The sequence below is a fragment of the Anser cygnoides genome, chromosome 2 (genome assembly GCF_040182565.1).
Source record: "Anser cygnoides isolate HZ-2024a breed goose chromosome 2, Taihu_goose_T2T_genome, whole genome shotgun sequence".
Lineage (NCBI taxonomy): Eukaryota > Metazoa > Chordata > Aves > Anseriformes > Anatidae > Anser > Anser cygnoides.
Window position 1 is genome coordinate 151,536,536 of NC_089874.1, and position 27,847 is coordinate 151,564,382.

Genomic DNA, 27,847 nt, shown 5'->3' on the forward strand with positions numbered 1-27,847 from the left:
GATGTAGAGCTTAGTGATATGGTTTAGTGGGGGACTTGTTAGTGTTAGGTCAGAGGTTGGACTGGGTGATCTTGGAGGTCTCTTCCAACCTAGGTGACTGCGTGACTCTGTGACTCTGTCACTGACCAGCACAGGCTGACAGACCCCGCGCCCCGCCCCTCCCGCCCTCCTCCCCGCCGGAAGTGACGCCCCCACTTCCGGGGGCGTGACGCGGAAGCGGCCGGGCGGCGGCAGCGGGTCGGAGCGGGCCGGGCCGGGCCGGGCCGGGCGGGGCGGCCCCGGGGCTGCGGCGCCCCCCGGCGGCGGCGGCGGGGCCTGGTGCGGCGGCGGCTGCCGGGCCCCCTCGCCATGAACATCGACGTGGAGTTCCACATCCGCCACAACTACCCCTGGGCGCGGCTGCCGGCCAGCGTCAAGCAGGTACAGCCCGGGGGGGGGGGCTCGGTGCGGAGAGAGGGGGTGTGAGGGGGTTGTGAGAGGTGCGGGGGTGTTGTGAGGGGAGAGAGGGGCTGTGTGTGGGGAGAGGGGCGTGTGGGAGTGGTTTGGGGGCTGCGAGGGGGGAGCGGGGCTTATAGGAGCGGTTTGGGGTCTGTAGGGGGGGAGTGAGGTATATAGGAGTGGTTTGGGGGCTGTGCGGGGCGGGAGGGGTGTATGGGAGTAGTTTTGGGTCTGTAAGGGGGGAATGGGGTGTGTGGGACTGGTTTGGGGTCTGTAAGGGGGGAGTGGGGTGTATAGGAGTGGTTTGGGGTCTGCGTGAGGGGGGAGGGGAGTGTAGGAGTAGTATGGGGTCTGGAGGAGGGAGAGGGGCCTACAGAAGTGATTTGGGGTTTAGTGGGAATTTGGGGTCTAGTGGGAGAGAGGCATGTGGGAGTGGTTTGAGGTCTGTAAGCTGGGAGAGGGGCGTGTGGGAGTGGTTTGGGGTTTGTAAGGGGGAATGGGGTGTATAGGCGTGGTGCGGGGCCTCTTTGGGGGGAGAGGGGCTTATAGGAGAGATTTGGGGCCTGTATGGGGGAAATGGGGTGTATGGGAGTGGTTTGGGGCCTGTAAGGGGGGAAATAGGGTATATGGGAGTGGTTTCGTGTCTGTGTGGGGGGAGAAGAGCTTATAGGAGTGGTTTGGGGCCTGTATGGGGGGATTATGGAATATAGGAGTGGTTAGGGGGCTGTGTGGAGGGAGTGGGGCTTACAGGTGTGGTTTGGGGTCTATGAGGGGGGAATGGGGTGTATAGGACTGGTTTGGGGTCAGTATGGGAGAAGAGGGGCATATAGGAGGGGTTAGGGGGCTGTGTAGGGGGAGTGGGGCTTGTAGGAGTGGTTTGGGGTGTGGGGGGGGGGAAAGGGGCCTATAGGAGTGGTTTGGGGTCTGCGGAGAGTAGGTCTTGTAGGAGTTGTTTGGGGTCTGGGGGGGAGCGGGGCTTATAGGTGTGTTTTGGGGTCTGTAAGGGAGGAACGTGGTGTACATATAGGAGTGGTCTGGGGTCTGGGTGGCAATAGAGGGGCATGTAGGAGTGGTCTGGGGTCTGTGTGGGGTGAGAGGAGGCCTTGGGGGTGCGGGGGTGCTCTCAGCCCAGCCCCAGGCGGGTGCCCCAGCAGGGAGCAGCGCGCCCTGAGCCAGGGCTCTGTCCCCAGCGCCCGGCGCTGCTGCGCCCCGTCGGCAGGAAAGCGTCGTGGGAGCCACTCGGGGAAAAGGAAACCTCGGGAAGGTTTGGTTTGCGGCGGGGAGGCAGCGTGTCAGGGGAAAGGGAGGTGCTCGGCTCAGCCCCAGGGCCCAGTGCTGTTGGAAGGCTGGAAAACGATTCCTGCCGGCTTTTGTGCTCGGAGAAAGCGCCTGGATCTCTCTTTGGGTGTCCGGTCGTGGGCCCCAGCTGTGATACCGAGCGTGTTTGTTTTCTAGTACCTGGCTCTGCAGCGCTTCTTTGTCCCGTACACGCAGCAAAACACCTTTCTGTCTAAGGATCTCTTTTGGATGGGAGCTTCAGCTGAGGGAACCGGGAGAAGAAAACCTCCCCGCTTTTTTACCAGACGCAGAGTAGAGGAATAATGCGGGGAGTTTCACAGGGCAGCTGCGGAAATAAGGCATTTAAAGCATCAAGCAAAGTTTGCTTTTTATCTTGCTTTGTGATAGTCGAGTACAGTGCTGTGCTTACGCCTTCATCTTGTGACCTAAGATCACTTGGTTGCCTCCTCCTGTGAAGTTACCAGTGAAGTTTTTTATTTTTTATTTTTTTACTTCTAAGCTTATATTATGTGCAACAGCTGTAACTCCACGTCACTGACAAGTAAAGATTCCTGTTGCACTAATTCGGGGCGCTTCTTCAAGGCTGCAAGGTGCTGACTGCTTGGTAAAATGCTCAGTGCTTCCTGTAATCAAAAACGAGTTTTTTAACCTTCGATTTGAAGATGAGAGGCTCCCTTTTTGACCAGAGTGGTTCTAGGAACAGAAAAACAACAAAAGATTGCCGTTTTAATTCCACGTCCTGTGTGGAGGGACCCATTTCACCAAAAATACTCTTGACCTTGTGCCAGGACTGAAGTTGCTATCACTGTAATGAACTGGGGACTTGCTGAATGATGACAAGTGCCTGCATTTGGTTCTGTATGAGACGCTCTGCAGTGGTTTCACTAAGACAGGTTTTGTGCGTGCCAGCTGACAGGTCTTCTTCTTTTCAAGGGTCTCGGAAACTCTCAGAGGGAGTATGAAAGGCAGGTCGTGCTCTACAGCATCCGCAATCAGCTGCGGTACCGGAATAACTTAGGTGAGTAAAGAAACAAAACAACTTCCAGCTGCTACCCGATCCTGCCTCATGGAAGGCTCTTTGCTGAGAAGCTGCAAGAGCTCGCCCCATTTCAAGGTCCCTCCCTGAAAATAAATCCTTCTAAATGATAAAACGTCAAGAAAAAGCGTTACTTTTGGGTCTACCTGGCTGCTTCTCCAGCAAAGCGCTTCGTAAGGTTACCGAGTTGGTGGGTGCAGCTGGATTCCTACTGCAGCTGTGAGCAAGTTCCTGTTAGTTGTGCCCTTTCCCAAGAAGTTAAGAGCTGTTACAGTGGCCTTGGCTAATAAAATAAAGCCTGGCTCTTAGGAGCTATTGGTTATGACTTGTTTGCACACTTCCAATGTATTCCGTATTGACCGCATCAAGTCCTCCTTCTGTCGTAGATAATGGTTTCACTAATTAATGGTAGTTTCTAGAGCCTGAGTGAGCTGTCTCTCAGCGGGCCACTTCGTGGTAACCTGTGAAATAAATCTGTTCTGTTCTGAAGTGATCCTTAATGGCTCTGAGAGTGCTCGTCGTGTGTGTCGAATGGGTGCCGAATGCCCTGCACCACTCCTTTGTTCGGTTTTTACTTTTGTCAATCCACATTTTGCTATTTCTGATCCTTCTGCTGTGACGTTTTACTTTTTTTTTAATAAACCTCATGACTTTTTCTCCCCTTTTCTTGTAGTTAAGCATGTCAAGAAGGACGAGCGGAAATACTACGAGGATCTGCTGAAATACAGTCGGGATCACCTGATGTTGTACCCTTACCACTTGTCCGACATCATGGTTAAGGGGCTGAGGGTAACACCGTTTTCCTATTACACCGGCATCATGGAGGTGAGCACGAAACCGGGGTGAGAAAATGTTGTGTTCTGTCCTAGAGGCAGCAGAGCTGGCCCCGTAGTGCATGCAGGGCAGTGTCACGGGGCTTGTTTGCTTTGGGTAGGATCTGCTAACAAGCTGCAGGTAAGGAAAGTTTCCGGGCAACTCCTTGTACCTGCAGTTTTTTCCCTTGTGCCCCTGGAAACCTTTCAAGGACTGGACTTTGTCACAGGACACTGAGCGGGCCAGTCTTTCTTTCGATGTTTGGTATTTGTGACTCTTCATTTGCACAAAAAACCAAAACCAAACTGTTTGATTAATAGAACAAAGGGAATTCTGTTTAAAAAAACAACACAGGTTTGTTTTCTTTTCAAAAATGATAGTTGACCATATTAGAGATTTCTTCTCTGAGAATTAAGATGGCTCTGTTTTCTGTCACACACTGGCAATCTTCTTTTATTCTCTTTGGATGTCGGAAGCGACTGTTTATTTTCTGCTCAGCGATTGTACGCTTTATAGCTGTTTAGTTCCTAGCTTATTCTGCATTATTGGTTAGCAATTTCCTGTGCTGTTTTTTGTTGTGAGGACAGATACAGGATTTCACCCTTATTGCTCTGTAGATCAGCGTTTTTAGCTTTTTAAAGCTTACATCAAACCAAAGTATATTTTTTTGTGTATTTAACTTATTCTGTGATGAGTAGTCAAGCAGTTGGCAAGTCTGGGAAGTTAACTGGCTGGTGTGGGTTAACCACAGCAGGCAGCTAACCCCTCACAGGTGCTTGCTGCTTTCTCAGTGGGATGAGGGAGAGAATTGTGAGGATATGAGTGAGAAAACTTGTGGGTTGAGATTAAAGACAGCTTGCTAGGTAAAGCAAAAGCTGCTCCTGCAAACAAAGCAAAACAAAGAATTCATTCATTGCTTCGCAGTGGCAGGCAGATGTCCAGCCACTTCCAGGAAAGCGGGGCTCAGCGAGATTAATGGTTGCTTGGGAAGACGCATGCCATAACTCCGTACATCCCCCCCTTCCTCCTCCTTTCCCCCAGCTTTTGTTGAACGTGCCATCGTGTGTTACAAACATCCCTTTGGTCATTCAGGGCCAGCTGTCCTGGCTGTGTCCCTCCAGCTCCCGGGGCACCCCCAGCCCCTCGCTGGCAGGGCACTGTGAGAAACATAAAGGACCTTGAGGCTGTGTAAGCACAGTGTTCAGTAATAACTAAAACATTTGTGTATTATCAACATTGTTTTGGTCACCAATCCAAAACGTTTTCTACTACGAAGAAAATTAACTCCATCCCAGCCAGAACTGATACAATGACTTCAATAGATTTCTATTTTAATTTCAATTTTTTTTTACAAGACAGAGTGATTCTTGGACCTGCTTCTCTGAAGCAGTGACTTTCTTGTTGGAACTAAGTTTTCTTTTCTTTTTAAGGATATAATGAACAGTGAGAAAAGCTATGATTCGCTACCCAACTTCACTGCTGCTGACTGTAAGTAATCTCTCGCTGCATTGCTGCTTTCAAGGAGCTGGAGTTGATTTGCAGGGCGTCTGTTTGCTTGGAAACAAGGGTGTGAGTGAAGGTGTAGAAGCATTTAAATAGTGGTGTCAAGGAGCATGTGCTCTGCATGCGGAGTGCTGTCCGTATGGTTAGCACAAGAATTGGGCTAATTTGGGTACAAATAGCCATGGTACAAAATCTTGTGCAGCGTCTGTCCTTGTCTGTGGTGCATTGCTGTTTGTTGGGACTTCTGGGTGGAAAGGCTCCCTGGCTGTTGTTGTGCGTCAGCAAGCAGAGCTGATGCTTTCCTAGTAGTTTTTTTTGGTGTGTGTTGGGTAGAAAGCTTTGGGGAGTCCCCGAAAGGCTGTTGGCACTCCTGTGAATTAACATCAGCGTACAAAGAGGGACGCGTACCAAAATGTTACTCTGTGATACCTTTGGATGTCCCAGCTGTTTTTGTCTTGCTTTCTGCTGTGGGCACCAGAAGGGCTGATTAGGGAAGTGAAAATGCAACCTCGCGTGTTGAATTTGAAGGAGAACAGAGCGATAGCCTGCTGACAAGTCTTACAGAGGAAAATGCGGACTGCTGACACAGGGAGGGTGTTACTGAAACCTGCCACTGAGAAGTTATTTATAGCTATGTGCTTCATTTCTCACCTTCCCTTTGCATTTATATGGTTCTCTTCAAGCAAAACGTACAGTCACGTGAGGAGTAGTCTGCAGCTTTGGAGAGCAGTTTTTATTTTTATTAAACAACACAAAACCTTGAGTTAACTGTACTAATTTGCCTTTATTTAATGTTCACGCTGGGGAAACAGATAAGAAACGTTTTGCTCAGCATGACGTAGGTTCTTGGAAATCTAATGCTGCTCAGGAGTCTGCAGACAAGAAAGGCTTCTTTGTTTTTTTTCGTACCGATCCTATTATTTTAACAGCAGCTGTGAGTCAATGACGGAAGTAAATTGCGTATCTTCATTATCATTTTTAATAAAACTAGTGTCAAACCAGAAAGCTGGACGTAAAACTGAGACAGAACATGGGTCAAAGCTCAAAACTGCTTGAGTAGTTTTCTTGTATCTTTTCGCAGATTGTTAGTGATTGAAGACTAGGGGTTATAGAATTAAATCCTGATTCACTTGAACTCAAATAGTTGTTAGTCATCTTCCTTAAAGGCTTATATGGCCTTTTGTGCTCTAATTCTTAGCTTACAGAGTTCTAATCCACTGCGTGGTGTGGTTTTAGTCTGGGGAAAGAAAGCTATCAACCAAAATTGGGTACAACTTTAGTCCTCTTGATCTGAAGCATAGTTATTAACTGTTGATGTAAGAGCCAAAGAGAAAGAGGTTAGATTATTCCATGCTACCCTGTGACTTGAGAGAAATGGGATCTTTTTCTTTAAACCTTTGTAGAGTAAGTAAACAGGGATAGGTTGTGGTTTTTAGATGCACGTGATTCTCAGTCAAATTCAGTTAGAACTGACTTGAGGTTTTCTGTTATTTTGGGAAGAAAGAATAAGTGAAGTAGGCGTGATTCTTTGAAGAATGTTTTATGTATCTTCATCTTAAACCCTTCGTAAGAGAAATAAAAACTTAATTTTTTTTCAGGTCTAAGACTTCTTGGTATAGGAAGAAACCAGTATATAGATCTAATGAACCAATGTAGATCTTCAAAGGTGAGGTTGTCTTTGATTTTCCCTTCCTTCCCTCCCCCACTTCCCCTCACCCGTAGCATATTCTTTGATAGGGAATGGAAACATTTCATGGGCCTTGTTAATTTTAATAATGTTTAACCAAACACAACATACTGTATTGCTAATTATTTTCTGCTTTGTGATATTAATAAAGAACTTTTAAATTAAAATACACTAAAGACAAGGATATGTGGCATTACTTCTTTTAACATATTTTCAGAGATGTATTTATTCTGTGGCACCAGGTAACTAATATTTCCTGGCCACTATAAATATGGAATAGCGGTGTTGGTTTTGGAAGAATTATCCCGTGTTTCTATGGGTGCAGCTGAGAGCAGAACTCATTCTGGGACCGTTCTCCAACTAGGAGTGCATTTTTGTGGTACACATGTTGCTCTCAAAGACAGCAGCGGTGCGTCTGAACAAGCAGCCCTGCATGTGAACTGTGGAAAACATTGCGATGGCAGTTGATAGCTGTATAGGTCTTTCAGTTTGCAACAGACTTTTCTTTCTCCAGGAAACTCATAAATGGTTGGACCAGGTGATCTTGGAGGTCTTGTCCAACCTTTATGATTCTACAAAATACTCTCCCAGTAGCTTCATGGTACTCCTTCAGCCAAAGTGTGTTTACCGAAATACGAAGTTGACAAAGTGAACCAAAAAGTAATGGCTATGCAGTGGAAGAGAATGGAAAGGGAGCTGTCAGTAAACAGTACCCTTTAGGTTTTCTTTCTTGGATTGGAATTCACTGTACTTTTATGGCATCATGCTGATTGAGAATGCGGTGTACTCGGTCTTTTAAAGTAAATAAACTATGTTCTTAAAATCGTTTTTAATGCTGTTGAACTTCTTAAAATATACCACTTGTATACTGCTGTTCTTGGACTCAATCCTGATGTGTTTGAATAGTGTTTTTAATTAATGGCACATAGAATACAGTTTTATGTGAAGATTTGACAATATCACATGGAAATATTTTTTTCCTTCTCATTCTCATATGATGTGAGGGCGGAGGGAAGCACATTTGTTTCTGAACAAGCGTGTGCTTTTACTAAATGACAAGATTAAAAGTATTTGTGTGTGTCCAGTCTGTGGATATAATGTACTTAAAAATGGATGCTTATAAAATTAGGTTTTATAAAGGTAAACAGTTGTCTGCACGTGTGAAGTGCTACTTATTTCTATCTCAAATGGACTGTACCACTGCAGAAATTTTTCAGAAGGAAAACAGCCCGTGATCTGTTACCTGTGAAACCCGTGGAAATAGCCATAGAGGCTTGGTGGGTTGTGCAGTCTGGCTACATCACTGAGGATGACATCAAGGTACGTGAGTACAGCTTGCATCTCCTAATTTTAGCTGAATACCCCGAAAATGGGCTTCCTTTTGAGTATTCTACACAAAGACTGTTGCAGGTTGGAGGTTTGTAACAACTCTTTTCCGGATATAGAGACTGGAACTAGAAGTGGCTGTTCTCTTCAGCATATTCTGCCCTCTCCCTCCTTTGTACTTTCTGTGTTGTGTGCAGTGCCGAGGTTGCTTTGGGTCAGCCTAACTGTGGCAACCGAAGCATGTGCTGCTGTGCTTTATAGGGAACATGCAGCTAAATAGCTTCTCTTAAATTTCATTTCAACTCTGACATATTGTTTTTTACTAAATCTTCACCTTCAGTGTAACTAGAATGCTGGCGGACTTTGATATGTATCTTCGTCATTTCTGCTCACCTTATGTCTCCGTATTTTCTTTGTTATTTGCACATGAAAAACGTGAGCTGGCTTACTGCTTCTTCCTCGTTCTACTTTCATTCTCACAATTTCTCTACGGTCAGCTCGTCACTTGATCTAATTAATTGATTGAATTCTTTCTCCGGAATTTTTTGTTTGCTTAGATTGGAATGTATTTAAAGCAGTGATGAAATCTTTTTTTGCTATCATTGGGAATATCTCAGGCGGCATTTGCTTGTATTCTGACATACCATCAATCCAGAATAATTAACGTGAAGCAAGTTGCTTTGATATTGTGTTTGACCTCTTTCTAGAATGGTTCCAGTTGCATGGTTGAAGACTCAATTCAGAAGCTTTAAAGAGCAAACCTCTGTGGACTTCATTTGTCCCCTGTGCAATTAATCATTGTTACCTGTGCATCTTGTGTAGGGACAAGAGTGAAAATTTTAAGACTTGAACAGGAAATGCAGTGAATGCAAGCATTTTGCTGAAGAGCATGGTTACGTTCTGTGTTCTAATTTCTTTTGACTAATGTGAACATGAGATACTTGTGGTTTTTGAGCGGTATTATTTAAGTTGCATAGACTTATTTCTCCAACAGACTAACAAGATTTCATTCACCTAGATTTGCACTACATCGGAGAAGTCTGCTATCGATAAGATAATTGATTCAGGTCCTCAGCTTGCTGGTTCATTAGACTTCCATGTAGTTCACAGTAAGTGTTTGACTGACATTCTTTCTTTATTTAATCTTGGCCAGAATCAGTAAATTCTGAGAGTAGTGTTTGAAAACTAGGAATAAAAGGGTTGTAGACAGTGTAGCATAGGAGTATGTGGAGGAAAATAACTCAAGAGCTTGTACAGACTACGTTCTAGACCTTGTAAACTATTTAAGGGTGAGCCTTTAGCAGCTGTTGATGTGCTATTTCAAATGATTTAACAAATTCCTTCATTACAAAGTGACAGTAGAGATCAAGCGAGGGGAAGGGCAAGGTGGTAAGATGAGGATAAGAGAAAATAAAAATGGCAGAGTCGATGCTCCCAGGTTCCAAAACTTCTGTTTGCTTTTCAAAGAAGAGGTTTTGAAATTTCACACTGTTTGAACACCATCAAAAATGGAGCTCAAATCTAAAAGCCTGTCTCTCCCTATTTCAGTGTGAGAAGCATCAGCTGTAGACAAATCACATTAGTCAAGGGAGTACAAATTCATTGACAAACTCTTCTTGAGAAGTTGGTTTGTAAATGTTTGGTTTACTACAGGCAATTGGAACTGTATTAGAAATTAAGGCCAAATTCCATTGCCTGTTATAGAAGCAGAACAAAACAGAAATTTAAAAACAAACAAACAAAAGGTAAGGTGGGTGTAATACAAGCTCTGTAGTGGATCCAATACAGTGTAGGGCTTAAGAAGACTTGAATTCAAAAAACACTTAATGATTTTTCTATATATGTGGCCTGGTGTTGTTTGCGGAAAGGGCTTAAAGCTTGGAGGGAAATAGGTTTAGAAGGATCCAATGTACCTTTCTACCTAATTCAGGGGTAGAAAAAGAATGTTGTATAGCCAATTAATGTAGCGAACTGTTAGTAGGGTAGAATTTTATGGGGAAAGAGGGTAGGTTTTTGTCTAAATCAATACGTTTTGGGTACAGTAATTAATGTATCAGGTACGAGCACTGAATTTGAAGGAGAGACGGTGAAAAGCATCCTTAGTGTGTTGATGGATTGTGATGTCATCCTGAGCTGTTCATGCTGGTTTGCTGATGTGCGCTGGTTTGCAGAGCTGAGTACGTTGCTGAACAGCTGTTGTAGCAGCATGAGTTCAAGTTGGTCGTAGGTGTACGGCGTGCATCTTGTTTAAGCTCTCGCTGGAGTAATTTTGCTATATGTAGTGTGTGTATGTACATAGGTACGTAACAGAATCAATCCAGTCAGGACAAGAGGGAAAATAAGTATATACATATATGTGGGTATGTACATTTGTATATATGCTCATATATACACAGATTCTCTCTCTCTCATTATTACATTTTTTCCCTGCTTTATCAAATATAATGTAGATGGAGTGATACTGGGTCATATCAAATAAACCCCTGACAATAACTTGGGCTTATTTTATACGTGTAATTTAGCTTTATGCTTTGCAGTTAGAGCACAGCTGTTACAGACCGTAGAAGACTCTAAGATAACCATGCTGAAATGTTTTGCCCTTTCTTAAAAACTTTTCCCTGTCTCATCTACTGTGCAGAACTCAATTCAAATGCTTAGTGCTCAAATCATGGCCATGTGTGGGAAGTGTTATTTGATATCCACCATGTTGTATGCCATGCTTCCCTGTGTCTCCTGTGCTTTTGGTGATCCCTTGTGCTGATGTGCCCTGGAATTTATTTCCGTAGTTGTATAAAAAAGACTTTCTGTGAAGATTTGTGGGAAGCACGTGCGAGGACCATCAGAGCTCATGTGACTTAGTTTGTGTCTGTGCTACAAAGCACACAAGCTCTACCCAGAGTTAGAGCAGGACTGAAATGTAGCCAGCAGCCTCAGGTGACAAAACTATAAATCAGTGTTATTCTGAATTAGTACAGTGATGGTGGTGAAAACAAAGTTAGCTTTCAGGGAGAGAAGTGATTGTTTTTTACCAAATCTAGCTGCTTCAATTTCTGGTCATTCTACTGTACTCAGTCATCTTGAAAATAGTTACAGAGCTCCAAGTGCACTGCATCAGAGCTCAAGTAAAGAGCTCTGTTTTAGGGTAACACCTGCTGAATATTACATGCATTGATCCACGCATTGCAAAGTAAAATTGTACTGTGCAGGTTCATAGAAAAAATTACTTTAAATTCTGAATTGACTGGTGGGGAAGTCTACTTGTATCATCAGTACTCTGGAAAATGCTTTTTCTATAACAATGTGCTTTTGTTTGTACAGGCTTGTATAACAAAGGATTTATTTACCTCGATGTACCAATATCTGACGATAGCTGTATAGCAGGTAAGTCAATGTTTTTATGCTATAATACCTGTGTTTTCTTGGATCTATTTCAGTTATCTTCTAGTTGTCTGTCTTGGAAACTGCTTGTCTGTATGCGTGAGTTTGCTTAAAGCATTTGAACCATGAGAACTTTTCCCAACAAAGTATTTTTCAGCCATATTAAAACATTTTCTTACTGTACACGGGACTTAATTCAACTTGAATTTTTATGCTTTAATATAAATATCTAGGTAAGCTGAGATTCTTTCAAAGATTCATGACATGACTTAATAAGTATGCACCTGTATGTCTGTAATGAAAAGGAAGAATAATGTAAAGAAATACAGCTGCCTTGCCAAAGGATGTGACTTTTTGATTCCTGTGTGGCTTTTTTAACAGATGCAGCTTTTTTTTTTTTCTAGATATTGGTTTCATCATTCACGGTCTTCTCACCTTAATTATAGTAAAATGCTGTGTCTGGGGACTAGGTAGGAGCTGAAACCAGTGCACTGTATGGCTGCCCTTTGAACAGCTCATTGTTCTGTGCTAGGTCTCAGGGGTTTCTGAGCTGAGTGTAATATGCAAAGAGGCATTACTTGGAACCTAGCTATGCAGAACTATGTGTCATTGCTCTAATACAGAGCAGTTAAGTGAAAGTGTCCTCTAATTGCAGAATTACTGCTTAGATATTAGCTTTGGGATTCTCAGCCTAGGGTGGAAGTGTTTTTTTTTTTTTTTTTTTTTTTGTTCTTGTTGGTCCCCTTCACCCCCTGCCTTCACATTAGAAAAACATTTTATTGGCTGGCTGACTGGGAATTATCTGTAGTGGATGGGCAGGACTCTGCAAGACGATGCAGGGCAGAGTGGCTTTAGATTTTAAAAGAAAACACTGACAACCGTTGCTTTTCTTAAGGAGTAGGAGAATTTTTAATACCATGTAAACTACCTTTAGGCTTTTATCCTTTCAGACTCCAGGGAAAAATAGATACCATGAAAACTAAATCTGTGTAAATTTATCTGCCTGTTTTTATGCAGTTTCAGTTTAAAAAAGATTACCAAATTGTAATCTTGCAAATAACTTTTGCAGTGCCGCCCCTTGAAGGTTTTGTGATGAACAGAGTGCAAGGTGATTACTTTGAAACCCTCCTGTACAAGATATTTGTTTCGATAGACGAACACACTAATGTGGCAGAGGTAAGTAAAACTTGCCTTGTGTGAGGGAGATAGGAAAACTTGAAAGGGCCTAAAGCACACTGGTGAGATACTTAAGATTGAGATACAGATAGTTATCAAGTGATTTTATTTGTAAGTATTGTCAGACTTCTAGGATTTGAGATCCAACTGGATTCTTTAATATTGAAAGTAACTTGGTAGTGCTGCAGGCTAAAGGTGCACCTTCAATTCAGTGAAGCAACTGTGTCAGCTGGAGTGAATTTATACAGGGGTGACTTGTTGTAGCTTGTTCTGTACAAGATAGAATTGGAGAAATCTGTTTTCTCTCTGTCCTAAATGGATTGATTCTGTTTTTACTAGTGTGAATTTAAAAAAAAAATAAAAATTTCTCCAGTAGTGAAAATATGTAAGGTATTGGCTTAAAGTAGGAATGTAGCTTTTGCATAAGTACTTAAATTTTAATGAAATACCTTTTTCATAATGTCTGATTCTCAAAACTTTGTGAATAAGTACCTGAAAAATATCCGTTAAATACATCCAGGATTTATTTTCTTCTTTGTATGTCTGCTGATATACGCAATTAGCCTAGAAATTACACGGTAGAAGAAAACCTAAGATTTCTTTTGCATGCTTTGAAGTGGAGCAATCATGAGACTTCATATGACACTCCCCCCAATTTTTTCTATTTTGTCTAGGTCAAGGCAAAATTGCTTCTACCATTACAGGCTGTATTTAAACAAATATAAGGAAACAAAGCCAATAAAAAGATGCCAAAGCCCACAAGTGGCAAATAACTCTGCATTTTTAATTCTGTATTGTTGATTCTTCTTTTTTTTTCTTTTTAGCTTGCAAATGTCCTAGAGATTGATTTATCTTTAGTAAAGGTATGTGTGTCATACATGTTATTTGATGTGAAAATGTCATGTCCTGAAAGTTGCCTTCATAGAAGGGTTTCATATTGCAGTTCCTTATTATGTGCTTGTGCGGTTTTTCAGAATGCTGTGTCCATGTACTGTCGGTTAGGCTTTGCTCATAAAAAAGGCCAAGTGATAAACCTGGATAATCTTCATCCATCATGGAAGAATGTTCCTTCGGTAAACAGACTGAAGTAAGTGTCTCCATTCTTTCACAAAGCTTATTTTCTCTTTGAAGAGAAAGCTATCGCCTAAATCTGACTGTAGAGCTATCAGTTGCTCTCTTTGACTTCTATAATAGTTGATTTCACTTGGCTTTCTAATATGTATAATGACAAAAATACTTGATTTTCTTTAAAATCTGAGGATAAAGGGTGATAATTTACCCTGTAAGTTCAATTTATTACTTCTGTTGTCGTTACTCAGAGCAGGCTTTTTGACTTCTAAGTGCCTAGTTGCTTGCTTTTGAAGCAGACAAGCGTGTGCTTGTTTTGAAGTGCTGGGCTCAGAAATAACAGCTATTACTGTGCTAGTACAGAGACAATGTCTCTTGGTACTGCTGTGAGTGAATGTGCACGTACATAAAGCTTGCTTGCTGTGAATAGTTCTTTCACTGACATTCTTTATGCATATCTATATCAAATACTGCAAAAGTGATGTTAATATGAAGCAAAGGGCTCTCTGAATTGAGGTGCCAAGTTAAATTATTTAAGAGTTGTCAGGCACTTTGTTTAGTTCAATTTCTCTTAAGCCACTGAAGCTCAGATGTAGTGTTTTTTTTCTTTAATGCTAACTCAGAATGTGAGAACAAAGAAAACTAGATTTCTCCGTTGGATTTTTCTTGAAAGAAGGTGGTTTGATTTTTTCAGATCCGTTGTTCAAAACCTGGTATTTTCAAACCACCAAATAAACTTTTCTGCTGAAGCTAAAGCAGGACTCTGAGGGACATCATGCTGGACTGGTTTAGGGCTTAGAGGTATTGAAAGGCATGTGTTGGGCGTGCCTGTGCATGGGATACTAGCACTGGAAGGCGGAGATACTTCTCTGGTGCTACGGTGACCTATAGATGTGGATTTTAATTCGCATTAATAGGAGTACTTTGGATCCTCAAAAGATGCTGCTTTCATGGGACAGTGGGGAAAACAGAAGTCCTATACAGGAAGCTGGGTCATCAGCCACAGATACAGATACCAACAGTCAAGATGATCCAGGTTAGCACTCAGTGAATTTAATACATTAGGAGCAGTTATATTTCATATTTGTAGTGCCACAGGCTGTAAAGGGCTCTAGAAACAAATGAAATGCAGATTGCTTTTTTTCATATGAAATATACGGGGGGGAGGGGGTGTCTATGTCTTGTTTTGTAGTTCTTCAGCCTCATTTTCAGGGAGAAAACTCTATTTGGCTAATCTGTATATGGATATCAATTGATACCAAGATACCGACATGTGAACATACTCATTCAGGTGCTACTTTAATAAAGATAAGGGAATTCTGTAGTGCTTAGTATGCCATTAACTAAGGGGTTTTGATTTTTTTAAGTAGTTTTATGACTTGTTGATGTTATATTTAAACAAAACAAATGTGATAATCTATTTTCTTGTTCTTTATTAGCTGAAACAGCCAGTGTGAGCAGCCTGAATCTGTCTAGTGGACATACAAAGCGTATTGCCTTCCTGTTTGATTCTACTCTCACTGCCTTTCTAATGATGGGAAATCTTTCACCAGTATGTCAAAATTGTTCACTGTATTACGCTAAGAATGAGTATGTAAAGTTTTAAAATAGTTCAACTTCATTATAATGCAGCTTTAATTACTTTTAAAAACTGTTACATTGTTTGTGGCTAAGAAACATTTGCTTAAAAATTTTTGCTTGCATGTTTCCTTTTCAAATAATTAAAACAATTTTGTTTTGTTGTTCCAGAACTTGAAAAGTCATGCAGTTACTATGTTTGAAGTTGGGAAACTGTCAGACGAGTCTCTTGACAGCTTCTTAGTAGAGCTGGAAAAGGTAATCTGTTACGTGTGTGGCCAAATGCTTTTTCAGCACTTGTGTAAAGGGCCAAAAAAACCTTGTATTTTCTATAAGACTGCTTTAAGAGTCTCATCTAGCAATACAGTGCTGCGAACACAAATCTCATCGTGCTGAACCTAAGTGTTTCAGTTAAAATGCTGCTGATTTGCAGCATTCAAACCTTTTGCGACTTTCATGTGTACAGAAATGTGGTGTCTGGTGAGCAAAGTGAGTTTGAGAGCAGTATTTGCCCAAGTCTATCTGTACGTACACCTGCATTAGGGCTTGCTTGTTAAATAGAAATCACTTGCTGTTTAGTAGGGTGCTTCATATACTTCTGAAAATCTACATATAATTTTTGTAGGAAAACTTAACCATTATATGCTGGTATGTTTAACCTACGTACCCTTTAAAGATAAGTCTACAATTGTCTTTCCGGAATTATGTAGCAAGACTGTGCTATTATTTGCTGTATTCCTTTACACCGATCAGGATGACTGGACACGTAAATCCCTGCTTAAAGACTGAGGCATGGTTCACATTTATAGGTGTGTGTATGTTTTGACAGTTCAACTAGTGTGGCCAAGATTCAATTTCATTTAACAGTTGCTGTGAATCACCTTTGCATATAGCCTGCAGGGTTGTTATTTAGTTAGAAAGCTTTAAAATGCTAGTTTGTTAATCTTTTCCTGTTGTGTGATTGATGCTCATGGAAATAACATGCCATTTATATGTATTTATTTTTGCTTCTTGTTTAGGTTCAAAGCACAGGTGAAGGGGAAGCACAGCGGTACTTTGATCATGCACTTACACTGAGAAACACAATACTTTTTCTGCGGCATAATAAAGACCTAGGGGCACAAGCTGTGCAGCCCGACCAACCAAATAACGGTACTGAGAATACTTGTAAGGAAATCCTTCTAACTTTAACTTCCACGGACTCATCTTTCAGATTAAGCTTCTGTGTTACAAAGCAATTGGTGTTCCCTATTCAATTAAATATTTTGAAGCCAAAACATCATTACTTCATCCTTCATGCCTGTGGTGCTGAGTAACTTTCTTCAGTATTTCTGCATGTTCTTCTTTTCTGGGATCAGTTGGTGAGGAACAAGTTGTAGCTCTGTGCCAGGGAATTCTGTATGACCAGAACTGCTGAAATTATTGGGATTAACTTGAATAAATGTGTGTATAATTTAAAATTTAGTTGTGGAGAATACTGTATGCATGGTTTGGCAGGGTGGAATGGAAAATCTTAGATCATGCTTTGTTTTATGTTCTATCTCAAATGATAATTTAAGAATCTTGCATTCTCAACTCAGGGTTTCCCTTGGACCTCTTACGATGTGAGAGTTTGCTCGGTTTGGATCCAGCTACCTGCAGCAGAGTTCTCAATAAAAATTACACTCTGCTGGTTTCCATGGCACCACTCACCAATGAAATTCGACCTATTAGCAGCTGTACACCCCAGGTAAAAAAAAAAATAAAAAAATAAAAAATACTGTGGGGGGAAAAAAACATTATCTAGTAACATAAATGTCTCTAACTTTGTTTTAGATGTCTGTCATGTATCCCTTCAGAAGAGACATAATTATTGCCACGTAAAATAGTATTTCAATTTGTCTAAAAATGCTTAGTGAGTAAAATGTGAATGTTTACTACATTCAGTTTAATTTATTAACAATTTACCTGTTTGAGTGGGGTTAATGACAGATACACTGTTCTTGAACTCATTCATAGAAAATACCTTAGTATCAAGAGAGTGAGTACCTAGAATATCATCTCTCCTTATGAAATTAACGCATTTGTGCTCCTTCCTGTGCTGCAAAACTAGCTTTATTTTTATTGAGAACTGCTGATTGTTATATCTGTACATACAAGAATTAGAATAATAGGCTCTAATTGTTTTGAATAATCTCTCTTCAGCATATTGGACCTGCAATACCAGAAGTCAGTTCAGTTTGGTTCAAGCTGTACATTTACCACATAACTGGACAAGGGCCACCCTCTCTTTTGCTCTCTAAAGGAACGCGTCTTCGAAAACTTCCAGATATTTTTCAGGTAGCGTATACATGGATTTATTTCCTCTTCTTTTTCCAAATGTTTCAGAGGTGTGCAGTATGCTAAAGCATTCAGGGATAGCAGTTGAAGTCAGAGAAATAGTAATTTTTCCTACGGTTTAAGTGACATAATATTTTAATAAACATTACAGTAGGTTGGGCAAAAGGTTTACTTGGCTCAGTAGCCAGTCTCTAGCAGTGGCTGTAGCTATATGGCTTCGTAGTATTTCCTCCTAAAACCTTTCCAGCCTTCCCGTGTTCTGGTCTAGTACTTCCTGAACTGTATGTGATTTTGTGTATATAGAGGCTATGGCTGGAGGTCTTACCTCGGCAGTGAGCAGTTGCTCTCCCTGTACTTCCCAGCCTTGAATCCATCTAACCTTTGAGTACACACAAAGTGCTTTGGGAAGGATTTCCATAAGACAGTGCAGGTTTGTCCAGTTCATGGACAAAGAAGTCCTGTCTAGTTCGTTCACAAAGAAGTCCTGCTAGGTATCTTGTAGCTCGGCAAACCTAGGTGGGAGTGGTCACGGCAGCTTCTAAACTTGCCAGAACCAAAAAATCATATCTCTTGACTTTAACTTGACATGTAGCAGACACTGAATAGTGTTTGTCTCTCACTGATAACAGAGTTCATGAAGTATAAACTAATCAAAAGTCTTGTTCAAATTTATAATTGGAGTCTCTACAGTTTGCATCTCTTCGTTCTGAGCAGACACTTGAGCTAAATAGATCACAATAACATGAAGACACTCAGAGAGGGATGTGTCTTCTAAGGTATATCTATGTCAGCAGTCATCTCTGGCTCTAGGATTTGTAGATGCATTTTTCATTCTTCCAACATCTTCCATATATCTCTTCCCTTCCCCGTCATGTCCTTTTTGATCTCAAAAGTTTTGTGGGTTGCTTCTGTTTGTAAGACTAGTTTTAAAACAGCCCAAGATTAAGTGAATCAAGTCTTCTAGAGAAGGCATTTTGTAAGGCTCTTGGCAAAGAGTTTTACTCAAACATCAGTCAGTCAGTAGCTTGAACTAGTGGTACATGTTATGGATTGCATATTTTCATTGATGAAAAGCAGTCAGTGTGGTAGCCTTGGAAAATTTCTATAGTAACCTGTATTTTCAGTAAGCTGATGGGTCTGGTTTTCCTGTACTGCGTGATTTCACACCATGCATTATCACAAGCTTGTTAGAGCCTTCTTTACCTCTGTATACAGATGGGGATACTTCTCTCCTGCTACTGTTTTTCAGTGTCATTTTCTTAAGGAACTGTTGAGACATTTCTAAAACTCCTACAGATAAGCAGACATGCCGCACTTCAATCTTGAAAACTAAGAAGTAAAAATTGTTTCACAGTCAGCGTTCTTGCCTCTCCGTCCCTTCTCTTTGGATATGTATTTTGGGGTGGATATATCGTTGTTCTCTTTTGACTGTGTTAGTTTATCTTGTTTTTATTTTGCTTTTAAATTATATGGGATTATTTTCATCTCCTATCTGTTATGAGTCTGCTGCAAGGGCCATGTAGGGACTGGTGACAGATACCTCCTGCTCCAACCAGCATCTTAACTTTAAGGTTGGCAAACTTCTGTCTTTACTGGAAATAGGAACATGAGTGATACTTGGAACAAAGTATAACGCTATGGAGTTGTAATTACCTGCAGTAACTTCAGAATTGTAACAATATGTTATTAGCCTAACTAGTATTTCAGTGTGTGCTTGGATAGTCTTTTACTGCTGTAAGTTTTCTTCTGTCTTCCAGGGTTATGATCGCTTACTAATAACATCTTGGGGTCACGACCCAGGAGTGGTTCCTACTTCGAATGTGCTCACAATGCTGAATGATGCTCTAACGCATTCAGCTGTTCTAATTCAGGTACAGAGTACTCTCTATAAGTGATGAAAACCTACGTAATTTTGAGCAAAGCTGTTGCATGGTAGAGGAGATTAAGAATGTAGGAGAGCTATGCTTTTGCCAGGAGCTGAAAAATGTTTAACTTCTGTAGCCATCGCTGCTATGATTTAGAGATGGTAAATACACAAGTTTTGAACTGAATGCATATTTCATGTGCATTATTGCTTTATGGGCAGACATAACAGCGTTTTGATGAAATGTGGATTTGTGGGCCTGTTGGGGATGTAGGGGTCTGGAATGCAACTGAAGAGTCCACAAGCATTTTGGACTGTAGCTACTTTATATGAGGTGGCTGGAAATATGAGCTATTTTTCAAGAAATGCGCTTTTTTCAGAGTGCTTAGTATTCAGTTCTTATGGTAAACTACAGTTCAGGTAATTAATGACTGCTTTTATGGAAAGCCAAGCATGCTGTTTGTCACAAACAGCAGAAACAGAGTGGGTTTGTCTATTTGGGTAAGTAGAGTAGCTTCCGTTAGTATTTCCTCAGTTTAGCTGAATTGTTGGAATTAATCATTTAAATAGATGTTTAATATTTGTAGCAAACATAAAATTGCACATTGTTGAAGGCAGCCTTGACTGCTCAAAAAAGTTCCAGACTTAAGGGGTGGAAATTCCATTGTCTTCATTCAGAAATGCCCAATGATTATGAAATTTGTTTATAAATAGTAATTGTAGAGAAATATCGCTCCTCTTCAATGAAGTTTAACTTCACTGTGTTTATTCATATGCATTTTAGAGGGGAGGGTCAGGTATCTTATTCAGTCTATTTTAGCTAAGCAAGAGTTTTAATACATAAATATTTCTGTTTGTTTCATCAGCATGACTGGTACCCTTTAAAAGGGAGCAGGAGTAGGGCTAAGCTAAGTTGATGGTATATTTTTCTGTGTCTAATGCGAATTATTGATGTTCAGGGGCATGGCATGCATGGAATGGGAGAAACCATGCATATACCTTTTCCATTTGATGAAGCTGAGCAGCAAGGAGGTAATTTTCTTTAACGTAACCTCTACACCACCATATTTATTTTTCCTGCATGTTACCTTGTTCAGCAAAGTTGTGATAATAATTTTAATACCAATTATCTTGTAATTACAGGTCAAATTAGATGAAAAATTGAAACAATGTTTAAATCGTTGACAAATCTGTTCCAAGCTTAGGGATATGTCTCCATTCTATGTTGTGTCCTAAATAGAACGTGTTTTCTGGTCTGTCTTCCAGTACAGACATTAAGAAGTAACTTCCACAAACACCTCTGAATTTTTATTTGTGCGTATTTATTAACTGCATAAATAAATTTTCTGTGTATTCTTCTCAAAGGCTTGCTTCTATTCAGCATTTATTAACTATGAGAGGTGGGACCAAAAGCAAACAAAGTTATCTTGTTTAGTAGTACTAGGAACTATTATGGAGGATTTCTCTCCCTAGGAAGAGCTTTGCTAGCAAATTCTCCTTCAAAGTCTGGCTAGCTCAACTGATTTTAAAAACACAGGAATTAACTTTCTGACATACTCCTTGGTGAGTAGGACACGAACACTGGATAGCTGAGGCCATAGCCTTTCCAGCTGAGAGGTCTCCTCACAGTGAATTTCCAGAAATAAAATCTAAAATTATTTAGGCTGCTATTCAGAAGAATCTGGGCCAACTAGAAATAAAGCTAATTTCCTACTTTCATTTTTATTACGTTTAAAATGCATTACTTTTATATATGCCCTCTCTGGCCAGTCTGTTTTCTGACTTGGTGGTAGGTAAAAATTCTCAAAGGCAGAATCTCTATGTTCTAGCATGAACAAGTTGGTGTTGAAACTCATCGTTACCCTTTAATACTGTACTGCAGTTCTTCAGAATTTCAGATCTGTGGAATGTCTTATATCAAATTTGCTGTAAAAGGCTGTGGCACTGAAAGAGCTGGACGATGGTTGCTCCTAGCTGAACCTGGTCTGGTGTGTGCTAGACAGACATCATCTTATGTATTGTCCCATATCCACCAATGTTATTACTAATCTGGAACACTACAGGAGACGACAAAAAATCCAGTTAAAGAACTTAGCCTGGCCTAGAGAACTGTAGAATTGTATGGTTCTGGAGGAGGATTTTGGTAAATTAAACTGGGATATGTATCGTTTTCTGCTAGACTTCTCCCGTGTGAACATGGGCATTCATACAGCTTTGAAGATACTGAGAAACAAAGTAGACTTGCAGCATTTTTGTGGCTATGTCACTATGTTGAATCCTACAAGTCGGCATGCGAACAGAAAGCTGAGCGACGCTTCTGATGGAAGAGGTTAGTTAACGGTGTTTTTTTTTCCCCTTGATTTTAATACAATCACTTCAGCAAAGTTGAACAAAGGATTACAATTTTTTATTTGGAACTCTACAAAATATCATCTAACACAGAGGAACTTACCTCAAGTGTAAAGCTTCTGGCAGTAGACAGGCTTCCTAATTGTTCTTTGAGCCTAGCTCAGACACTGCAGATACAGACTGAAAATCACTGCACTACGATAGCCAGCAGAAGGAAGAAAATCATTTAAAAACATTAAAAGGTAAATTGTCATTTTTATGTGCCAGAACTTGGTCTTTCATAGGTGTGTTGAGGATCCCTAAGTAGCTCTTCAGTCCTAAAATCAGTAAGACCCTATATTTCTCCATATCCCTTCCTCCAGCTTATTAGCTCTATGTCCTTTGGGCACAACCTGTGTCAAGTTCCTTACATCAGTTGATAATTAAACTTATATTCATCTAAATGTTTATGTAAGAATTATTTTATCTCTAGGAGACGCTGAACTAGCATCAGGATCTGATGTAAACGGGAGTACAGAGTCGTTTGAGATGGTGATAGAAGAAACCTCAATGGATTCTGCAGTCAAGCAAAGCCTTGAAGGTAAAAGCATAACAAGTGTCTTTACTAAACGTTTTCAGTCTGGTAAGATGCCTTGTTTTTAAGGTTCTGAACACTTTGTTGTTAGTTATTGTCTAGGATGATAAGTGCAACACTAAGTGTTCTTTCTAAAATTCAGATTCCCTTGAATCTTTGAGCAGTTCATTAAACTAATTGCCTTGGAAAGTATGAACTGTCCAGTAAATTCCTGATCTGAGAGAACTGGTTCTGGGATCAGTATTCTTGCTTGGTCTTTCCCTAAAATTTGGTTGTCTCTTTAGTACCCACAACAGAACTGGAATGGGTTCCCCTGGAATTATGCTTTGGCATTCCTCTCTTCAGCTCTGAGTTGAATCAGAAAGTCTGCAGAAAAATTGCCACTCACGGATTATGTAGGAAAGAAAGGTAAGCTGTGTTTTACCAGCTACAGGTTTAACAGTTGTGTGTGTTATGTCCAGAGCTTCTGCAAAAAACAATACCTACAACTCGATGACTATAGGAGCAGAACTGAGCTGATCGTCAGAGTACCTTATTCAAGTGTGTAAGGTGGTGGCATTGCTTTTTGGCTCGAAGATACCAGCTGTAATGGACAGTCTTAGTAGTCCCTAGGTGTAGTAAAATTAGCCTTTTTTTTTTTAAAACTTGTGCAAGGTGGAAAATTAATTCTTTGTAGCAAACTTTCTGAACAACAACAAAAACAAGTAGTAAATTTAGGTGTGCCTTCCAGGTCATTTCCCCTTCCTAGCCTAGCACAGGTTTTTTTCCTTCTTTCTGCACTCACTGATCCCCTTCAAAAAAAAAAAAAAAAAAGCTTACTAGTAATGCTTTGATGTAGAATGTGTTTAGCTTTGGTGTAAAGTTTCTTTGATCTTGGCATTTTATTTCCTAAGCTTAGTGCTGGCTTATGATCAAGCTAACTTCTGCTTTTGACGATAGCTTTTCTTTATGAAAGATTACTCTTTCAACGATGTGCACTTTTTTTCCCCTTGATTCTGGAAACTAAATAAAAGGCAGCTTGAAAACATGGCTTAGGGATTTTATTGTAGCAGTCAACTTGCTTTTAATAGTCTGTCACTAATCTGCTTCTTAAGTCACGTCACCACGCCTTGTCAGTGATAACATTACCATCAAGCTTTCTGTGCGAAAGCTTTTTATTTTGTCACATGATATCAGGTACTGCCAAAGTTATTTCTGAGCAAGTTACCATCATACTTCTTTACTAGAATAAATCTAGGCCCTTTGGAAGTTTGGGAATTTATGGTGTGCATTTTGATTTTTCTGTATTTGAACATAGATTCTTCTCTCTCACTTTTGACAGCCTTCAAAAACTCTTACATTCCAGCAGAAAGCTCTCTCTGCAGGTCCTTAATTTTGTTCATTCATTCCAGGTAAGGATGAATAGTCAAGATGTAAGTTGTTCTGTATGCTGTCATCGTTTTTTGCCCTCTTTGCCATTCTTTGTTGTACGAAAACATACATCGTTGTGTTTTTTGGTTTTTGTTCCTTTTCCTCCTCTAACCAGTAATTGTATTAAGTGCTGTGAACCTCAAATTCTTCTAGCCTTATTTAAATTTTTGTCTCTTAATTTCTGGGTTTCCATACAAACTTTTTTTTTGGAGGGGGGGAGTGGGGACAGGGTAGTTACTTAAAATACAGCCTACTCTGGTGGCTGCTTGGTTGCTTCTTAGGTACATCAGGGAGATCTCTGCAAACCGTCAATGTGCTGAGCTTTGAAATGTTATCTGCATTTCAAGTCAACTGCGTTCACTTAGCAAAAATAAAATACATTAACAAGTATCTTACACCAGTATACTCTGGCACTCGTCCTAAGATCTTATAGCATCTGGTGGTGAATGAGTATAAATATGCAAAACTACATACCTTGGGAGAATCTTTAAGAGCAAGGATAGAGAACGGGGGCCTTGCACTGCAAGCAAGGAGAAATGCCAGCTATGCAGCCTCCTATCGTTCTGTGTGGAAATGTGTGCTAGCGGGGTGTGTCAACATGTAACGTGGGATCTGCTTAGCTGCCTACGCTTTGTGATACTAAAATTCAATCTTCCCAATAAGATATGGATCTTGCAGGTTACTTAACCAAGGTAGTGTTACGGATGGTGGGACCTAGAAACTGTTTCCCCGTGAGAACATTGGAGGTTCCCAAAAGGTCTGAAACCTTAACGCCATCCACGAGTCTCAAGAGATTTCTTCTTAATCTTTTGGATGATACACTTTTCTTGATGATGATCTATATAGGGAAGGGGGAAAAAAGTGTTGAAGTGATTTTTAAGCTGAGAAAACCAAAATTCTGGGAAATAAAGCTACTCAGAATATGATCAAGTCAGTGCCTCTGTGTGTGTGTGTATACACACATATACGCACACCTCCAAGCACAATATGAGATAGTGGCAGTGTTTAACGTACTCAGACTGACACAGTAGCTATCCTCTGGATTTTATAACTTTACATTCAATTTGCTAGGTCTTCCCTTTATTTTTAAATCTCAGGCCTCCTTGAAGGCTTCATGGAACCTAAATATGTGCACACAGATGCAGCTGAGGCTGTGCTTCTTTCCTACTGCCCTTTGTTTGTTCTGGTTTTGCTTTCATAGTGATGTGGATTAAGCATATTTCAGAAACACTAACTCTATTTGCAGATTGGAATAGCCTGTTATATTCTAGCTGTTAAATCCTTAATTATTTCTCTTGTTTTTAAGATGCCTTTATTTATTTATTGCTTTTAGGAAGGTATCTCAACACTGGATCAGCTCCATGATGCTGGTTCTTCAAGTTCACTCTTGCAGCCTTCTCCTGCAGATACGGGTGTTCCGCTTCCTGCCAAGAATCTCATGTTCAAGGAGGGTGTGTTATCCGAATGGAACGGACGGTCCCCTTCCTCGGTTTTTATTTCAGCCACACCTAAAGAACAGGTCAAATAGGGATTCTCACGCATTGATCACTGAATGCCTTTCTTCTCTTATGGTTAATTTATAGTGCCAACGACTAAGAAGTGTACTGTTGCTGCAGCATAACCCGTGTAAAAGTAGTGTTACAAAAATGTATCGTGTTGCAGTATTGGGGAAATGCTTAAACCGTCTAGAACTTGTTACTCATTACTGCGTATATTGCTGCAACAGAGAGCTTTTTAGCTGTCAGCACTATTTTTATCTTGAGACAATCTTTCTTTTATAACTAAACACGCCCTTTGTAGGCTTTCTGATGATTGTTAAATTTCTATGCTGTCACCACAAAATTGCAATAGTAGTTTTCTATGTTCATTACTCAGACATAAATTCTGTTTAGTTTTGTACTGTATTACTGAAAATCTTTCTGTATAAAGGTAAGACATTTGGCTCTTCCTCTGAAAGCTCAGTGATACCAACTGTTCAAAAAAAAAGTATCATGGTGATATGGGGCATTAAGAATTGTTGAATTACGTTGTTTAGCCTAATACCAGGCCGTGACGAATCAGCACAATAGGAAGAGGTTTGATGTTTATCAAGGCAGACTTGAAGCCCTGCTGATGATTAAGGCCACTTTGAAGACGAATGGTGCACTTTCATCTCTGGCAGAGTTCAGTGGAGATGTGGAATTAGGGAGAGCTGAAGTGGTTGGCTCTGTTTGTAGGGTTCTTGTTGACAATGGACTGGTCTTGCTCTGTGTACGAAACCAGGAGTTTCTGAGATTTTGGGCACACTGGGAGTTTGTCCCTCATTGTTATTTGAAACTGCTGATGAGCACTATGGGAAAACTCCTGATGTCATAAGTTGACTTCAAGGTAGATAACTAGGTCTGTGCTATTGATTAATGTTTGAAAGAACAGAGCTCTTTATTTTTCATGACTGTCATTAGCAAAGGAAAACAACAGCAGAGGATGTGTAGGCAGAGACTTCTCTGAATCTGTTTTACTTGAACCATTAGCTGTTGATTTTGACAAACATTACAGTGAGTTTTTTCATCCAAAATCATGTTCTGACTATTTCTAGGGGATGATTTTATGTAGCATGATTTCACGTTGTTTATACTAGGCATTAACAACTTCTTGCCACCTTTAAAAAAAAAAAACAAACACAAACAACAGGCCTGTCCCATATAGCACATGAGGAGAACAAGAGATTTGAAATACTAAGACTTTTAACCCAGGCGTCTAAGTACTCTGCCAACAACTCTCTTCTGGAACTACCTTGATTTAAATAGTCATAATTAAAAACGAGACTTAACCATCCGGCCATTACTAGCCTACGTTATGTTACGGACCAAGAATCTGCGGCAAAGATGATGCTGAAAAAAAGTGAGGAGAAAAATAACAACATTTGGGTTTGTATTCTGTTCTGTATGGCTGCATGAAAAAACACAACAGAAGTTCAAAAAGGGAAACTGTACCATGGTAGGTTAATGCAGCGACTTCAGCTGCGACTGTGAAAATCCCATTCTTCTTTTCTCCTTTGCTTTATATACATTCCTAAAGTGTAAGTGTGGGACTTGTGCTCTAAGAAACTGGAAGTCTGTAGTACTTCAGTTTGCTCAGTGCTGCTCTTTTTTTACATCTATTTTGTTTTTGTATTTTACCAACAGCAACTGAATTTAGTATTCTGTGTAAATTAGGGAGCTAGAATATCTATATAAAATTCTTTATTTACACTACAGTGACTTGTACTGGAAGTACATACTCTCCATAGCGTTTTTTTACGTTGCCTTACTTCCTTCAAAGGAAAGTAAAGAGGAAATGGATGTCAGTCTGCTAGAAACCAAGTTTACTGTGAGAATTGTTGTGTGGAGATTAATCCAATAACTAGCACTGTAGAGGAACTAATCAGTAGAGGATGGCTTACACTTTCAGTACTATAGACAATACTTTCAGCGCTACAGTGAGCTGCAGTAGATGAGCTAGTTTGGCGTATTGTTTTGAATCTTGCCATGCACACTGTCTGTACAAGCACGGGACTGATGATAGTGCAAGTTAAATCTGTTGTATGGAAGTTTGAGAATGGATTTCAGTTTTTGTTCTCGCTGCATCTCTTTCAGTGTTACTGAGTGAAGGATGACCTCTGTTACTAGGTTGTCTAAAGCTTCTAAATAAAAGTTGTCTGCTTTTCAGAGTTATTGAATACCCACAAATCTTACTGTTAATGGTGAGGATTCCGGATACGTTGCAGTTCTTAGAAATCAAGCTTCTCTAATTTTGTTGCTTCAACACTGAATTAGGAGCTTAAGTGTTCAAGTCTGCATATCTGAAGTTTACCGAATAGATTGCAACCAAAGAAGTCCGTAAAATACCTGAAACTCGGCTACAGCTCCAGTGCTTGGGATGGTCCAGAGGCTTTACTCAAAAGTATGTGACTTTTGTTTTAATTGTGGTGTAAAAAATAAGATCTCCAAGATCCTCATACCAAAAGAATCTATTTTATATTGTATTGCAAATAAAGACAAATGAAATGAA

General features: G+C 40.5%; 1 protein-coding gene across 3 annotated transcripts; it reads left to right on the forward strand.

Annotated features, from left to right (window-relative positions):
- Window positions 1-233: 233 nt before the first annotated feature.
- FAM91A1 (family with sequence similarity 91 member A1) lies at window positions 234-27,847 on the forward strand. Of its 3 annotated transcripts, XM_066990720.1 has the most exons (24): window positions 234-420; window positions 2,671-2,755; window positions 3,447-3,598; window positions 5,017-5,074; window positions 6,688-6,755; window positions 7,983-8,096; window positions 9,121-9,211; window positions 11,421-11,483; window positions 12,550-12,656; window positions 13,481-13,519; window positions 13,631-13,743; window positions 14,642-14,760; window positions 15,164-15,276; window positions 15,474-15,560; window positions 16,322-16,454; window positions 16,883-17,031; window positions 17,487-17,621; window positions 19,379-19,492; window positions 20,445-20,517; window positions 21,665-21,814; window positions 22,307-22,414; window positions 22,693-22,816; window positions 23,730-23,799; window positions 25,152-27,847. In XM_066990720.1, exons 1-24 carry the CDS (start codon window positions 349-351, stop codon window positions 25,344-25,346), a joined length of 2,532 nt encoding a protein of 843 aa, XP_066846821.1. In that variant the 5' UTR covers window positions 234-348; the 3' UTR covers window positions 25,347-27,847. The 3 variants fall into 3 exon arrangements, with proteins under 3 accessions (XP_066846821.1, XP_013040490.2, XP_047905527.2); XM_013185036.3 differs by lacking the exons at window positions 234-420; window positions 2,671-2,755; window positions 3,447-3,598; ... (2 more) ...; window positions 7,983-8,096; window positions 9,121-9,211 and adding an exon at window positions 10,259-10,401; XM_048049570.2 differs by lacking the exons at window positions 234-420; window positions 2,671-2,755; window positions 3,447-3,598; ... (2 more) ...; window positions 7,983-8,096; window positions 9,121-9,211 and adding an exon at window positions 10,444-10,462.